General features: G+C 34.1%; 2 protein-coding genes across 5 annotated transcripts in view; both read left to right on the top strand.

Annotated features, from left to right (window-relative positions):
- LOC145324469 (muscle-specific protein 300 kDa-like) overlaps nt 1–13,877 on the top strand; it is a 139,642-nt gene extending 125,765 nt beyond the window's left edge. The window contains exons 38-49 of the mRNA XM_080167056.1: nt 281–373; nt 630–745; nt 1,076–1,379; nt 1,662–1,959; nt 2,494–2,597; nt 3,085–3,344; nt 3,551–8,976; nt 9,699–10,050; nt 10,358–10,505; nt 11,683–12,019; nt 13,040–13,214; nt 13,709–13,877. Of these exons, the coding sequence (XP_080023182.1) occupies nt 281–373; nt 630–745; nt 1,076–1,379; nt 1,662–1,959; nt 2,494–2,597; nt 3,085–3,344; nt 3,551–8,976; nt 9,699–10,050; nt 10,358–10,505; nt 11,683–12,019; nt 13,040–13,214; nt 13,709–13,877 (7,782 nt within the window). The remainder of the gene's footprint in view (nt 1–280; nt 374–629; nt 746–1,075; nt 1,380–1,661; nt 1,960–2,493; nt 2,598–3,084; nt 3,345–3,550; nt 8,977–9,698; nt 10,051–10,357; nt 10,506–11,682; nt 12,020–13,039; nt 13,215–13,708) is intronic.
- Nucleotides 13,878–14,310: 433 nt separating this feature from the next.
- The window catches only part of LOC145325126 (muscle-specific protein 300 kDa-like), an 81,529-nt gene continuing 81,054 nt past the window's right edge, over nt 14,311–14,785 (top strand). For all 4 annotated transcript variants that reach the window (XM_080167982.1, XM_080167981.1, XM_080167980.1 and 1 more), the window contains exon 1: nt 14,311–14,583. In XM_080167982.1, coding sequence (XP_080024108.1) covers nt 14,380–14,583 — 204 coding nt within the window. In that variant the 5' untranslated portion in view covers nt 14,311–14,379. The remainder of the gene's footprint in view (nt 14,584–14,785) is intronic.

The following is a 14,785-nucleotide window of genomic DNA, read 5'->3' as shown; positions in this document are numbered from 1 at the left end:
TCACAAAAATAAGTTTCTTCATATAATGACCGAGAGAGAAAGGACAATGGAAGATATAATTATCTACACCCATAATGTTTAGGATACACCAGTAATTTTGTGTAGATTTATTTAATCGCCCATTGTCCTATCTCTCTTTTTCTTTATGAACAATTTTTTTTCGTTTTGTTCAATATAGACACATTGTAAAAAGACTTTTTTGACACATATTTTTCTGACTTTTACCACTCTTTGACATATCTTGATTATAATTTTAAAAATAATGTTTTTAATGCTTTAGTTTGTCGGGGTTCTTGACCGTATTCACACAGCTGTAAAGCAGGAGGCCTTCCCTAATTCCCACGAAGCTGTGGATTCATTAATTAAAGCTCAGGTAACAAAGTTAAAATTAATCGTTACATTTAAAAATTTATAATTTATCATATATTATCGTCCTAAAGTAGTAAGTTTTTTTTGTCCGCCCCCTTCGATAAAAGTAAAGGTATTTGGAATAAAAAACAAAAATCTTGGAATAGGCTAAATCGATTCCAATGCGCTTTTCATGTAAGCTTTACATCTGTTTTTGGGTACTTTTTATCTAGCCCACTTTTTTACCGTTCAATTTCTAATTAAACAATTATTTGATCTAGGAGAGTATGATTGAAGAATTAGAGAAGCATCGTTCCTCCATTCTAACCCTGCTCCAACGTGGCAAGGAACTCAGCAAGGAGCCAAATGCTCCAGATTTTCTCAAAGAGGATGTCAAGTAAGCAAAACAACATTTGTAGCGTAGCTACTCTATAACTAGGTGATTGTGTGTTCGTTCGTCCTTTCTTATCTCTTCTTCAAAAACGGAAAAAATTTAGGTTTCAAGTAATTTCAATATTAATAGTTGTACAGTTACTCTTCTATTAGTGTATGTCTGAACATCCATAAGCCATTCTATCTACATTATTTTTGTAAGTTAAGGTTCAAAATTAAAAAGTATCTCCTAGTTTCTCTCCTTTACCTTCATATTTGCTGTAATATTATCTTTTTACTTTGTTTTTAATTGTCTTCTATTATTGTTATTAATTTAACATGTTTTTTTTCTCAGGACTCTTGACACAAAATGGAATGAAAGCTATGGTTGTGCGCGAGAGAAGCTCAAGCGTTTGAGAGAAACACAAAAGATTTGGCTGAGCTATAAGGAAAAGAAAGCAGTCATGGTCAAACTACTGGACGATGCCGAGAAAGAATTACAGAAGCTTGTGCCTAAGCATGATCACAAGAAGGTTCAGAGTGACCTGAAGATTAACAAAGAGATGAGAGATGATATTAAGAGAGCTACGGATGATTTGATGGGAAAAATGCGCGAGTTGTCCGAGACTCTTGCCAGTGTTGCCAGCCAGGAGCAACAGGTATAATAATTTCCAGTCTTTCTAAGCAGTAATTGGATGGCTATTTGTCCAATTACAAGGATGTATGTGTTTCTGTTAAAATGGTGTCCTTTTAGGAAATTTTCAATCAGATTTTAAATATATTATAATTATAAAAAAAATACTTTTACTTGTCTGTAAACAAAGGTACAATCATCTTAGTTTTCATGGAAACTAATCTTGAATGTTAATAACACATTATTTGTCAATAAATTTACGTTTATAATATTTTTAATTTTTAATTACAAATTTATTTAACTTTAGGATGCTTTCTCCAAAGAGATGTCCGAGCTAGAAGCTCGTCTCAACGAACTTCTCACTCAATGTGATGACAGAATCAAACATCTAGAAGATCTTAACATCAAGTGGACTAACTTCAACAAGAATCTGAAAGAAATGAAGACCTTTATTGAAAGTGCCAAACGTAATTTGTCGCAGATAACTGGGTTGGAAATGTCACCAGAAGACAGGCTGAAGATGACTAAAGATTTGCAGGCACAGGTCAAAGAGAAGATGAAAACTTTGGAAAATCTAGAAAGAGATGCCCAATATCTTTTCTCAGGTATGATTTTGTAGTTTGTTATTTATTGAATAATTTCTATGTTTCAGTTTCGTTAAATGTTTTTGTTGATAAATCTTTAAAGTTTTGTTTGATTTGCCATTTTATTTAAATCTTTGCTTTTAGATACACATTGTCTTTCCATTCATTGAAAATGAACAGTTTCAATTAGTAGGAGCCCTATAACTCTAGCTTCATCAAAATTTCGACTCGCTATTTTAGCTTATGCCTTCTTTAATGATGAGACTTGAAATTAAATGAAAGTATCTTTGAATTTGCTTGGTAAAACTTTTGCTTTGAAGTTGTTATGTAGCTGTACAGAGAATCTAAAAAAATCAGCTTTGTGACGTCATAAAAATAAGGGCTAATCTATTTATTTTTTTTAAGGTTTTCTTTCCCACTTCGCCTCTTATCTCCCTCATTTTTATGACGTCACACGGCTGATTTTTAAGACACTTTTTCCTGCTACGTTGTTATTGTTTAAGTTTTTTTCTCTTGCATTATGTTTATTTGTATTGAATCAAATAATTATTTTAGGGTCTGCAAATGTGGGTGAAATCCAAGAATTCCAAGCCGAAGTGGAGACAGTTAGAACAGAAGTTGCTAACCTTCATGTTGACGTCGAACAGCAGACTTCCAAGGTAAATCATATATTTGCGTCGCACTAAAAGAAAAGCACATAGTCAGACTTTGGAGTTCAATAAATAGCATATTTGTATTTAGTTGGTAGGTTTAGCTTATTTTATATATAGATAGAATTCTTATAATCAAATAGGTTTGCCTTCTTGCCACAAAGGTTAACTAACCTATTTGAATAAATAGGAATTTCTAAATTTTATGATAAAATAATATATTTGTTTCAACCAACAACTAATAAAACTGGAAAAAAAACACGAAACCTTTACGTGATTTTAGCAATTGTTTCATTGACAATACTTAATAATGATACCGACCTTTTTACCTCCCCCCCCCCAAACAAAAAAAATTAATTTAGATTTATTTTGCTTGTTGGCTATACCTTATTCCTGTATTTGTTTATATTACTTAAAAGTATAAATTTTACTTTTTAAAAATATATTTTTTTCACTTTTTAAAATATTTTGTTTTCTTCATATTTCCATATTTCAGGTAAGCCAGGACCTTGAGAACTGGAATGCATACAAGGACGGCATCAGCAAGGTAAAGCCATGGCTGGAACAAGCTGAGGTCAAAATGGCCGTCGGACTCACCAAACCTATCGGTCTTGACCACGCCAAGAAGATTCTGCTAGAAGTTGAGGCGCTGAATAAAGAGGCAGATGAGGTTGAGGTTCAGATTAGCAATATTGAGAAGATGAGCAAAAAGATTAAGTGCAAGACTAGCGCAGCTAATGAAATGGATGCCCTAAGGTTCTACATTTTTTAGTAGTAAAGCTTTCCTATAATAAGGATTTGCCCGTTGGTGCAAACTCTAAATTTGTCAATATCCATTTATTCCCAATCTCTACCGTCTTTCTTTATAAATTATTGTTTTTTCTGTTTTTTGTCTCTTAATGTCTTTGTAAACATAAATAAGTGTTTCTAGTTAAAAGTTTGTACATTTAATTTTGTTTCAGGTCTAGATGGCAGGCAGCTAAAACCACAGCAACTCAATGGACAACAAAAATGGAAAGTCTTGTAGAATCATGGAACAACTTCAATGTCCTACTTGAAGGCCTCAGAGACTGGATGGAAACTCAAGAAAAGGTTGTCAATAGCAAAGTTGAAGCTAATGGCAATGACATTGGTGCTCTTAACAAAGATTTGGCAGCTATCCAAGAATTACTGCAAGGAGTCTCCAAAAAGCAAGCTGAACTTATTTCACTGACAAGAGAAGGTGACAAGGTTGGTTCAAGCTTGAATCAGGAAGGATCAAGCAGAATTAGGAAAGAAATTGGTGATCTGAAGCAAAGAATTTCTGTCATTGCTGAATCTGCTCAAAACAAGCTTGAACTTCTGTCACAGGCAATCAATGATAAACAAGAAGTTCAGTCTAGATTGGATAATTTTAATGACTGGATTGGTGATATAACACAGAAGATTGATGATCTGAGTGAAATAGAAGTTGATAAAACAGAGGCAGCTCTTGAAACTGCTCATATTATTAGTCAAGAAATCCAGGATAAGAAGCCCATGCTGGATAAAATGAAGATTGAAATTACAAGCAACAGCAACAATGATACAAATCAAGATATTATTATTCAATTCCAAGCTATCACAAGACAGCACCAAGCTGCTCTTGATACAGTTGAAGATAAAAAGGCTACACTGACTAAATGGAGTTCATTCATTAGTTGGCATTCAGAATCTTTAGCCTTACTCAAACATATCCAACAGTATATTTACTCCCATCAAGTTACACCAACAAAATTGGAAACTATTTCTGGTGAAATTGAAAATATTGCTGTTCAATGTCGCACTAGAAAGCTGGAAGGTGCTGATTTTGAGGAAGCAAGCAACAGAAGCAATACTCATATTGTTGACAAGGAAACTAAGAAGCATATGAGCATTCTAATCCTTGTTTCTGATATTCTGCAACAGATTGTTAAGCTCAAGAAATTGCTTGAAGAAAAGAAAGGAAAGCAACAAGATCTTGAATCAAGATGGGAAGATTTCAGACAAGCTGAACAAAAGCTTGCAGAATGGCTGCAAGTACTGCTATCACGTGTTCAGAAAATTAGTGTTAAGGGCAATAGTGTAACATCTCTTGAAGAAGCATCTAGTGCTGTTGCAACTCTTGTTCAAGAAAATGAAGCCAATGCTCATCTAAAGAGTGACTACCATGATCTTGGTAGATTTTTAATGCAACATGATCCTTCTCAGTTGAAATCTATCCAGGATGCTGTTACTGAAGCAGAATCTAAATGGAATAAGATTTCAAACCTATTGATTGAGCAGCAGTCTAAATCCCAGACCTTAATCACAATGTGGAGACAGTGCCAGGACAGTAGAAATATTGTTGTCTCCAGACTTGATGAGGTTGCTGATAACTTAGATGCTCTCAATCAAACTATTCCTCAGAGTGTAGATGAATGTGCCAAAAATGTTGATAAATGCAAGGAATCTTTTAGTATTCTGAAGAAGACTAGACAACCATTTGAGGCTTTCTATAAGAGACAAACTCAACTAATTTCTGAACTTCAAACTGTCCCAGGTTTTGATACCTCTCCACTGAAGAAGGAACTTAGCCAAGTCCAGCAAAAGTTTAGCCATTTAGGAGAAAAGTTGACCAAGAAGCTGAACAGTCTTGATTCACAGCTAGTTTTGTGGAAGCAGGTTGAACAGCAGGCTGATGATATGCTCAACTGGCTTATGGACTCAAAGATGAACATGAAGGAAGCTCTTTCTAACATTACTGACTCTGAATTGGCGACTATGAAAATGAAAAAGTTTAAATCTGAACTGCAAACACAAGTTCAACTTAGAGAAACTTTGCAAACAAAAATAAATCAGATCAAGGAACATAATAGCCAACAAGAAGTTAAGAGTCTTGAAGATATGCTCAAGAAATATGATAATGAAATGAAGGAAACAAAAAGATTTGCATCAGAGCTTGAAAATGCTCTTGGTAACATTGGCGAATCTTCACAAATGATAAGAGATGAAATAAAATCAACCATAGAAGAGATGAATAAAATAAGAGAAGATCTTCTTAAATGTGAGGACAGTACAGGGTCTGATGAACAAATCTATGATAGACTCAAAATTGCCAGAGACCTACAAGAAGAGTTATCTAATTATGAAGATAAAATATCAAGAATCGAGGACAAGATTAAAGCTGTTCAATCTGAATATGGATCAGAAGACAAAGCATTAATTAAAGATTATGCAATGCTTGTAAAGAAGCATGAAAATCTTAACACTCAATGTAATAAGGTTGTTACAATGTTGTACAATGTTCTTGAAAAGCATTATGTTGACAAAGTTAAAGAATTGACAAAATTTAACAATACATTCAAGGATAAGATTTCCTGGTGCCTTCCAGAACCCTCTGGTGATAGATTCAGCACTGAATGTAAACTTGAATCACTCACTGAAGTTGAAAATGCTGTCAACAATATGAAACCAATCCTATACGAATTAGAAATTTGCGGAAAAGTTATTATTAAAATTGTTGATGAAAATAAGAGCAAAGATATCAACAATACTATGTCTCTGCTGAATGATCAGATTAACTTTATTGATGCTGAGGTTAATAAGATCAAAAGTTTATTAAGCAAGAATATCGATACATGGAAGAAATTTGAAGGATCTCATGAAAATTTATCTGGCTGGTTGAAGGAAACTGAAGAAACAATCAGAATGATGACAGCTTCTCAAGTCAGCATGGATAATATTGACAAAGAGAAGCAGAGATTGACCAAGATTCAAAATGAAATAAAGCAGAAGGAAAATATTATATCTAAGCTGACTAATATTGCTAAGGATATAATTCAAGACAGTCCTGAGTCAAAGGTTGATCAACAAGTGCAAGTTATTACAACAAGATATAAAGCTGCAACAAAAAGCTTGACTACATTTATCAAGAAGCTTGATAATGTATTAAAGAATAGAGAAACTCAAAAGGATGCCATTGAAAAATACAAGAAATGGTTAGAAAACTCTAAGAAACAACTACAGCAATTTGAAAACATCAATGAGTCTACAGTTCAAACACAAGCAGGGTTTGATGCTAAAGTTAAGGAGCTTAGGTCAATTCTTGCTGAAAAGGAGGTTGGTCATGAATATCTTGAGAAGGCAATTGAGGAGGGAGAAAATCTGTTCTCTGAAATTGCTCGTGAAGATAGAGAATCAATGAGAACGGAAATAAGAAACTTAAGAGATAGCTGGGAAGCCCATATCGACTACATGAGCAGTGTCAACAAGAAGCTGGAATCAATTATGATCAAACTGTCCAATTATGACGAGAGCTTGGCCAAAACTCAAGCATGGCTGACTCAAATGAAACAAAAGTGTGATAAGCCTTTGATTGGGGCTGATCTTTCTGAAAAGAAATCAATTCAACAAACAATGAAATCCATCAATCAAGAGATTATTTCTCATGGGTCTGTTATTGTTAGCCTTAAAAAACTTGACACTGTGGGAGGTGATGCTGGTCAGGAAAAGCTGAACACTCTCTGTCAAGAATATGAAGCTATTGCCAAGGACACCAAGGCCAAGCTTGATCAAGCACAGAAAAATCTTACAGAACATGAAAAGTACGCCACTGCTGTTGAAAAGACTAAGGATCTGCTAAACAGTGTCAATTTAGAGCTTGCTATTCTTACTGAGGTTCAACTTGATTCTGATGACATGGAAAAGAGAATATTAGCTGTTGATGCTATTCTTAATAAAAGAGATGAAGGCAAAGAGTTGATTGATCAATGTCAAACTGCTCTTACTAATGTTAAAGAAAGTACAACTGCTGAAGGTTTTGAGATTCTACAAGCAGAGCTAAATGAGTTAGAAGGAGACTGGAACACTACTCTTGATTTAGCAACAAAATTCAAAGCAAGTCAAGAAAAGATTGGCGGCAAGTTGAAAGTTTTCAAAGATGACCTTGAAAGCTTTTCCAATTGGCTCAAACAAATGGAAAATCAACTGAAAGATCAGCCAATGCGAAGAGATGTTAAGTCTAAAACTGACCAATACAATTCATTGGTTGAGATGCAGAAAAATATCAATGCTAAAACTACTGATATGACTAACCTAATGAAAGTATCTGACAATCTTGATCTTGAATCCGACATGAGGGTCAAAATGTCTCAAGTCAGCCATAGATTTGAGAACATTAAGGTAAACATGAATGAAGTTCTTAAACGTTATGATTCCTACATCAAAGAACACAAAATATTTGATGAGGAATATGATACTTTTGTTCAATGGGTTGCTGCTGTCAGAGAGGATATTAAGAAGAATACAGAAATTGTTGGTGACTTCAAGATTCTTCAGGAACGTAGAAGCAGTGTTGAAGACTTACAGGAAATGAAAACAAATGAAAGTCTTAAATTTGATTGTCTGATTGAAAAGGGAGAAAAATTGTATCCCCATACTGCTCCTGATGGAAAGGAAAGCATCAGATCTCAACTTAAGGTTTTGAGAAAAGATTGGGAAAGTCTTGGCGAAGAGTTAGAGGAATGTGGTGTCAAGATTGATACTTGTCTTCTAAGATTTTCTGAATTTACCAATTCACAAGAACAGCTGACAAAATGGCTGAAAGATATTGAGAATCATATGCAATCACACACAGAATTAAAAGCATCACTACAAGAAAAGAAAGCTCAATTTCAAAATCATAAGATTGTCCATCAAGAAGTAACTTCTCACAACAGTCTTGTTGAAACTGTTTGTTCTAAAGCTCAAGAATTAGTTGACCAAACTCAAGACAAGTCTCTCAATGTCTACATTGAATCAATTAGAGCTTTGTTCAAGAATATTGGTGTTAAGTCTGGGGACTTAATGGAAAAACTTAAAAACTGTGTTAATGATCATACAACTTATCAGTCAATGATCACTGCCTTCTCTGACTTTACATCAAACCAAGCTGATATTCTTAGCCAGTGTGCTGACACATCCGGCGAGAAATCAGATCTCCAAAGAAAGCATGAGCTTGTTAATGAACTCCGCAATAAGAAGCAGGAGGGTGATGCTAAACTTGCAGAGCTTGAATCCATGTGCCATATGGTCTCCAAGAGTACATCAAAACGTGGCAATGAAAAGCTAAAACGTGAACAGAGTGAAATAAAAGAATCTTGGAGCACACATCTTCAACTTATTGAAGGTGTTGAAATGAATCTTGAGAAAGTGATTGCTCAATGGGAGCAGTTTGATAATGACTTAAAGAAACATCAAGAATGGTTTAAGATTTATGAAGGCATATTTAGAAACCAACAACTTCAAAATAATGGAGAAGAAAAAAGAGCTAAGCTTGAAGAGTATAGGGAGAAAAGAAGTGATATTATCAACTATGAGAAGACAATTGATGACTTTGTAAACAACTCTCATAATCTTTTACATAATTCAGGTAAGAATAAAATAATTTGTTTCTAAGAAACTCATTTCTCGTATTCATTCGAATCCGGTGGATAGGAACCGTTTCTCATCCATACGAAAAAACTATGTCTAGCATCGTATTATATCCAGCTTTCTATGAATATAAAAATGTACAATCATAAGAATAAAACCAGTTTTTTTAGCCCGTGCCTACGGCACCTAGGGGCTAAAAAACTGGTTTTAATCTTATAAATGTACATTCTATATCCGCGGAAAGCCGTTTATAATACGATGCGAGAAATAACTATTAATTCATTTATATCTTTTGAAAAAACTTTTGATTTAAAACATATTTTTTTTGTATGTAATATAATTCTGTAATGTAATCTACAATACAAAGTAGAACGATGTCTGTCTGTTTGTTTGTCTGTCTGTCTGTTTGTTTGTAACGAAGGATCTCGCTAACCGCTGAACCGATCGGGTTCTCCTTAACAAGGTAGCTTCTCATAGGTCCAGGGAAGGTTTGTAACTATTTTGGGGGAGGGTACCACCACCCTCCAGAGAGAAATTACAAAAAATCGAAATCTAGCCGCTAGTAATATTATTATAATAATGTTGTTGTCAAGATGGAGCAACAATTTTTAAATGGGGGGAAGTGTTTCTAAAAGCAAAAAAGACTATAAGAAATACAGACAAACAAATATTTTTTTAAAATCATTTTTTTAAATATTTTAATTTGTCCATAAATCTTAGGATCTGAACGCTTGAAACCCCTGATCACCCAAATCAGCAACAGGTACCAACTACTTCACGTGCTGAGCAAGGAGGTTGTCTCCAAGTGGCAAGGTATCATCGAGGACCACGATAACTTTGACACCCACTATGAAAACACCAAGAAATGGCTGCGTGGCTTGGATGAGGCCATGACCAGCATTCAAAAAGAGCCCAATGTTGAAAAGAAGCTGGTTGAGCTACAGAATGTTTGTGCAGAGCATGAGCAGGGAGCCCTGAAATTGTCTAATCTGGCATCCCTGGGTGAGAGGCTGTTCCCGGATACAGGTTCTCAGGGCAGAGAGGCCATCAGGAATGAAATGAAAATGCTCAGGTAATTTTTTTTCATTTAATTATAATTTATATTTCCTGAATTCAGAATTCTGCAAGTAGTAATTTTGTGACGATTATTAATGGATCTTGAGGCGAGGACAATAGATAATAAATTTATATACATTTCTTTGATGATAAATAAAATACTCTAGATTGATATTATTCGTTGAAAATTAAAACTTTTATAATTTGGAACAATCCAATCAAAATTGAATTAAAATACCTTAAGTTTTTGAGTCCCCAAATATGATAAAAAAGATATAAAACTTTGGGTACTTCATGCGAATTATATTAAATTTTGCTCTTAGAGACCAATGGGATATGATGATGAAAGAGGTAGGCGACGTACAGAAGAAACAGGATGCGCAGCAACAGCACTGGTCCAACTACAAGGACAGTCTGGCCTACATCATGGGCTGGCTGGACAACATGGAGGCGGGGCTTAGTCAGGATCAGGTAGAACAATATACCAATACAAAAATCAAGAACATTTAAGTCCATAAGTATGTAGCTTAGAGAGGCCTATTAGTGGGATGAATTATACTATTTTTATTTTGATTAAGTAAGTAACATATTTAAAATGCAAACAAGGATAATTATGTTCACATTACACAGGGAAAGACAATGGCCAAAAAATTGAAGTACATACCCATTGTGTCACACAAAATTACCCCTTAAGTAGATCACAATTAGTGGTTGAAATGAAGCAGCCAATTAAAATTCACTCCTCAAAATTGTGAAGCCAACGAATAAGAAAACGTTATTACAAAACTTTATAGACTAAAGTAATAAACAGTTCAATATCCTCTACCTCCCTTATAAATAGCACAGCAATACCATATAAAATTATTTACTAAGTATATTTGCGATTACTTTTATTTAATGAAATCTTCCAATTTTTAACATGTACAAAACGGCCTGCTTAATTGCTTCAAGATCCATGTCAGATCTATATAGGAAATAAATGTCTATAAACGAGCTCAAGTTTTCCAAGGAATATATGATTAAAACTCATAGTGCTCCAATAATCCATAATAAACTCTCATTGCCCAGAACGATAAGACCCATTATTTTACTTTATTAAAAATAAATTCATTTTTTTCATTTCATGTTGCTATTTACCTTATATTGATGTATTTAATTTCTAATCATAAAAAAGAAAATTTAAATTTATAATATGATAAATTTAAGAAAACTATGTTTTAAAAGAATTCGATTGTGGCGACATTTTGTGTGTTCAAATATTAAACTAAAATTGTAATCATCATCATTAACCCTTTGGTGATGGTAATGTAAAGAAAAAAATATAATTTAAAAAAATCTTTTAAAAATCATTTAAATTATTAAATATTTACTTTCTTTTAGATAGTAATGCCGGGTGAGGAAAATAGATTTATTGAGAAATAGATATGCATATAGAAAACTAGCCAATAGGGAGATAATTATATCGAGCCAACTCTAGTACAGTTATAACCTAGTCTTCGTTGAAGGCCGGCTTAATAAAATCTCATAGTGTCCATAAGTAGAGCAGCAATAACAGTATTCCATCTAGAATAAAGCTAGATGTTTATATTATATTATTTTTTTCTTGTTAATTTTTTTCTAAAACAAACTACACTATTTTTAATTTTAGGTAAACTGGCTGTCAGTCCAAGAGACAAAATCCAGATTAATGAAACTGAAAGCCGTTGTACAGGACATAAACTCCCAAAAGCGTTACATCGAATCCGTCAACGAGAAGGGAGCCGCGGTCATCAACTCGAATCCTAGCGCTCCCTCCGAGGAGATCCAGGAGAATATTGACAACGTCAACTATAGATATGATGCGCTTCTGGATAATATGAAGGAAAGTATTGTCCAGATGGAGGCTGCTATAGATTTTATCCAGCAGTATCAGGACCTGGTGAGGGAACATCAGGACTGGCAGAAACTTATGTGGGATACGCTGTCTGTTTATACTGATTATACAGGTAGAGTTTATGATTTATATCCATAAGGGGGCGTTTTGTCCAACACCCCCTCACTTAGACCAATATAGAACTTCATGAAAATTGTGGAACGATCAATATAGCCGTTTACGATAAAGTATCGGTCATACAGACAGACGGAGAAAGTTTGAAATTAGAAGTTTTGCGTTATTTTCAAAAAAAATATTTTGTATAAATAATTTTAAAAAGTTCGGGGTAGGGGGGAATTAATATTGTGCTTGCATTCGTACCTCGTTAACATAACAGCCTGTAAGTGATGTTCTTCTTTGAGCAAATAGTTGTATTAGGATTTGTGAGGTTATTGTGTGAGCAAAAAAGGGTAGGTATAGGAATATTTTTGTTAATAATAATTGATTGTTATCTAATATAACATTAGACCTCAAATAAAATGCTTACTTATTAATAAAAAGAAGGTAATTTAATACTACAATAGGACTATAGTTGAGTAGATAATAAGGTTAAAAATAACTAAATTTTTCATTTTAGTCTCAATATCTGCTAAACTTTTTTATCCTTTAAAACTACTTTTACTTAAACTAGCGGTTTCGCCCCTAGCCTCTAGGGGCTTTGCCCCAAGATGTATAATTACATCTTCTATTACTTACCCAGCAGAACGGATCGCAAATTTTCACACCTACCCAGCAGGAAAACATTTTCTCGATTAAATAACGAATTCGCAAAATTCGTAAAAAAATAGTCTAATGTGTTCTCAAGAAAATTACTACTGGTGCTGCTCATAGTATAATTTGTGCTCAAGAAAATTATTTTTTTTTTTTGGGGGGGGGGTAAATTTTCATTTTTGGGGGGGTTGGGGGTGTCCCACTCCCCAAGAAAATAGCTTAAAACCACCACAGGACCGATAGGTAGATACCCTGAAGAGTAGAATTGGATCGGATCAGTGGTTACCGAGATCTTAAGGGACAGACAGACAGACGGACAGACAGACATCGTTCTACTTTGTATTATAGATATATTTAAGTCTATAAAAACTTAATATTTTAGGAAGTAAACATGCTTTGGAAGCAAGACTGGCAAAGATCTCAGAACTGGAAAAGAAAATCCAGGAAGGTTGGAACGCTCTGGAGACACTGCGCAAGCATACAGAAACTATACAGGATAATTCCAAGATGCCACCTAAAGTCAAGGAGGAGCTTCAAAGAGATTTGGCGCATATCAAGTAAGATTCTTGTTATATTGATAGTTAAATATCAATTTTCATTACTTTCGTAAAAACAAGTTACTTTCTAGTCTCTAAGGGAGGGTGGGGGAGACAAGGAAAATAGACTAAAACCACCCTAAGATATCTATAATGCTTATCTGAAAAGTACAACCAATTTTGAGCAATTCGAAATATCTTTATCTGCAGACAAAAAATACCTTATTATTTTATGATACAGTATTTACATGAATATTTAAAATGCTCTTTTAATTTATCAGGTGGATTGTATGAAATGAACTTATGCAATATAAAAATGGGGGAGGGGGGGATCTTATCAACTAGCATAGGGTTTATTGCCAAATTGATATTAAAAAATTTCACCAAACTCATGGGATTAGTCACTTTACGAATATTTTAGTCCACAATTTTCTTCATTTGTACATTAAAACCTTTCACTTTTTCATTTAATTTTCTGTGTAGACATTTTCTTTTTTGATAATTATAATTTTCAGGCTTGACTTTAACAAATTCAAATCAGCTGTGGACGATGTGGTGCAAGGAATTGAAGAGCGGCTGCGTCAATGGGTCGAGTACGAGTCCCTGCATGATAAACTTGTCACCTGGCTCACTGAAACCGAGGCTCAATTAAAGAACTATAGTCACAGGGATAAATATATATAGATAGATATATTAAGTGTTGTATATTGATTTCATTAGTAGCAAAGCTACTCTATAATTTACTTTGTCTGTCCATCCGTCAGACAGTCTGAACCCTATGGGGGAAACGTGATTTTCTTGGCTGCTATTTAAGATAAACTTCTGATTATTTGTTTAAAGAAAATATAAACTTAGTACATAAGTAAGGACAAGACACAAGTGAAAGGTTTTGTGATCTTTCATAAATATATACTTTATTTATGACCACTAAACAGCTGCTATATAATTCACTATGTTCGTGCATTCATCACCTTTTTATGTGTGTTTTGCTACTTAGGGATGTTTTCATCCTTGTTTTGCAGTTTATATAAAAGTTAGACACATATAATCTCATAATAACATTAGCTAAATTACATGAAACTTGGTAATTTATCTATCTATTGAAAATTATAGGAGCTCGCTTGAAGAAAAGATAGAACAACTCAACAAATTCACAGACAGCCGTAGGATTATTGAATCCAAGGGCATGAACATCCAAGAATTTGTAACCCTAGCTGATCAGCTAGAACAAACCCTAGTGCTTACTATGAAGGATGAAAATGGCACAGCTGACCTGGAGAGGTTGAGTGAGAATGGTTCTGATATATCTGGAATGTCTGGCGAGACTAAGATATCTATGCATGTACAGCAAGTTAACTCCAGATATTACAGTGTTCAGTCCACTGTTAAGGTATACATTTTTAATTTATAGTTCATATACTGGCCTACCATTGGTCAATTAAAATGTATACTGGCCTGTCATTGGTAATTTAGTATATGTATCGTCTTATCCCTGGTGAGACAGCGTAAAAATGACGTCATACAATAAAGCTGACCAATGAGAGGCCAGTATACACTGTTATTGACCAATGGTAAAATTATGACGTCATTTT

The sequence above is a fragment of the Acartia tonsa genome, chromosome 7 (assembly GCF_053477335.1).
Source record: "Acartia tonsa isolate MP-2025a chromosome 7, ASM5347733v1, whole genome shotgun sequence".
Classification (NCBI taxonomy): Eukaryota; Metazoa; Arthropoda; class Copepoda; order Calanoida; family Acartiidae; genus Acartia; species Acartia tonsa.
This window is presented reverse-complemented; position numbering and strand designations above follow the sequence as displayed.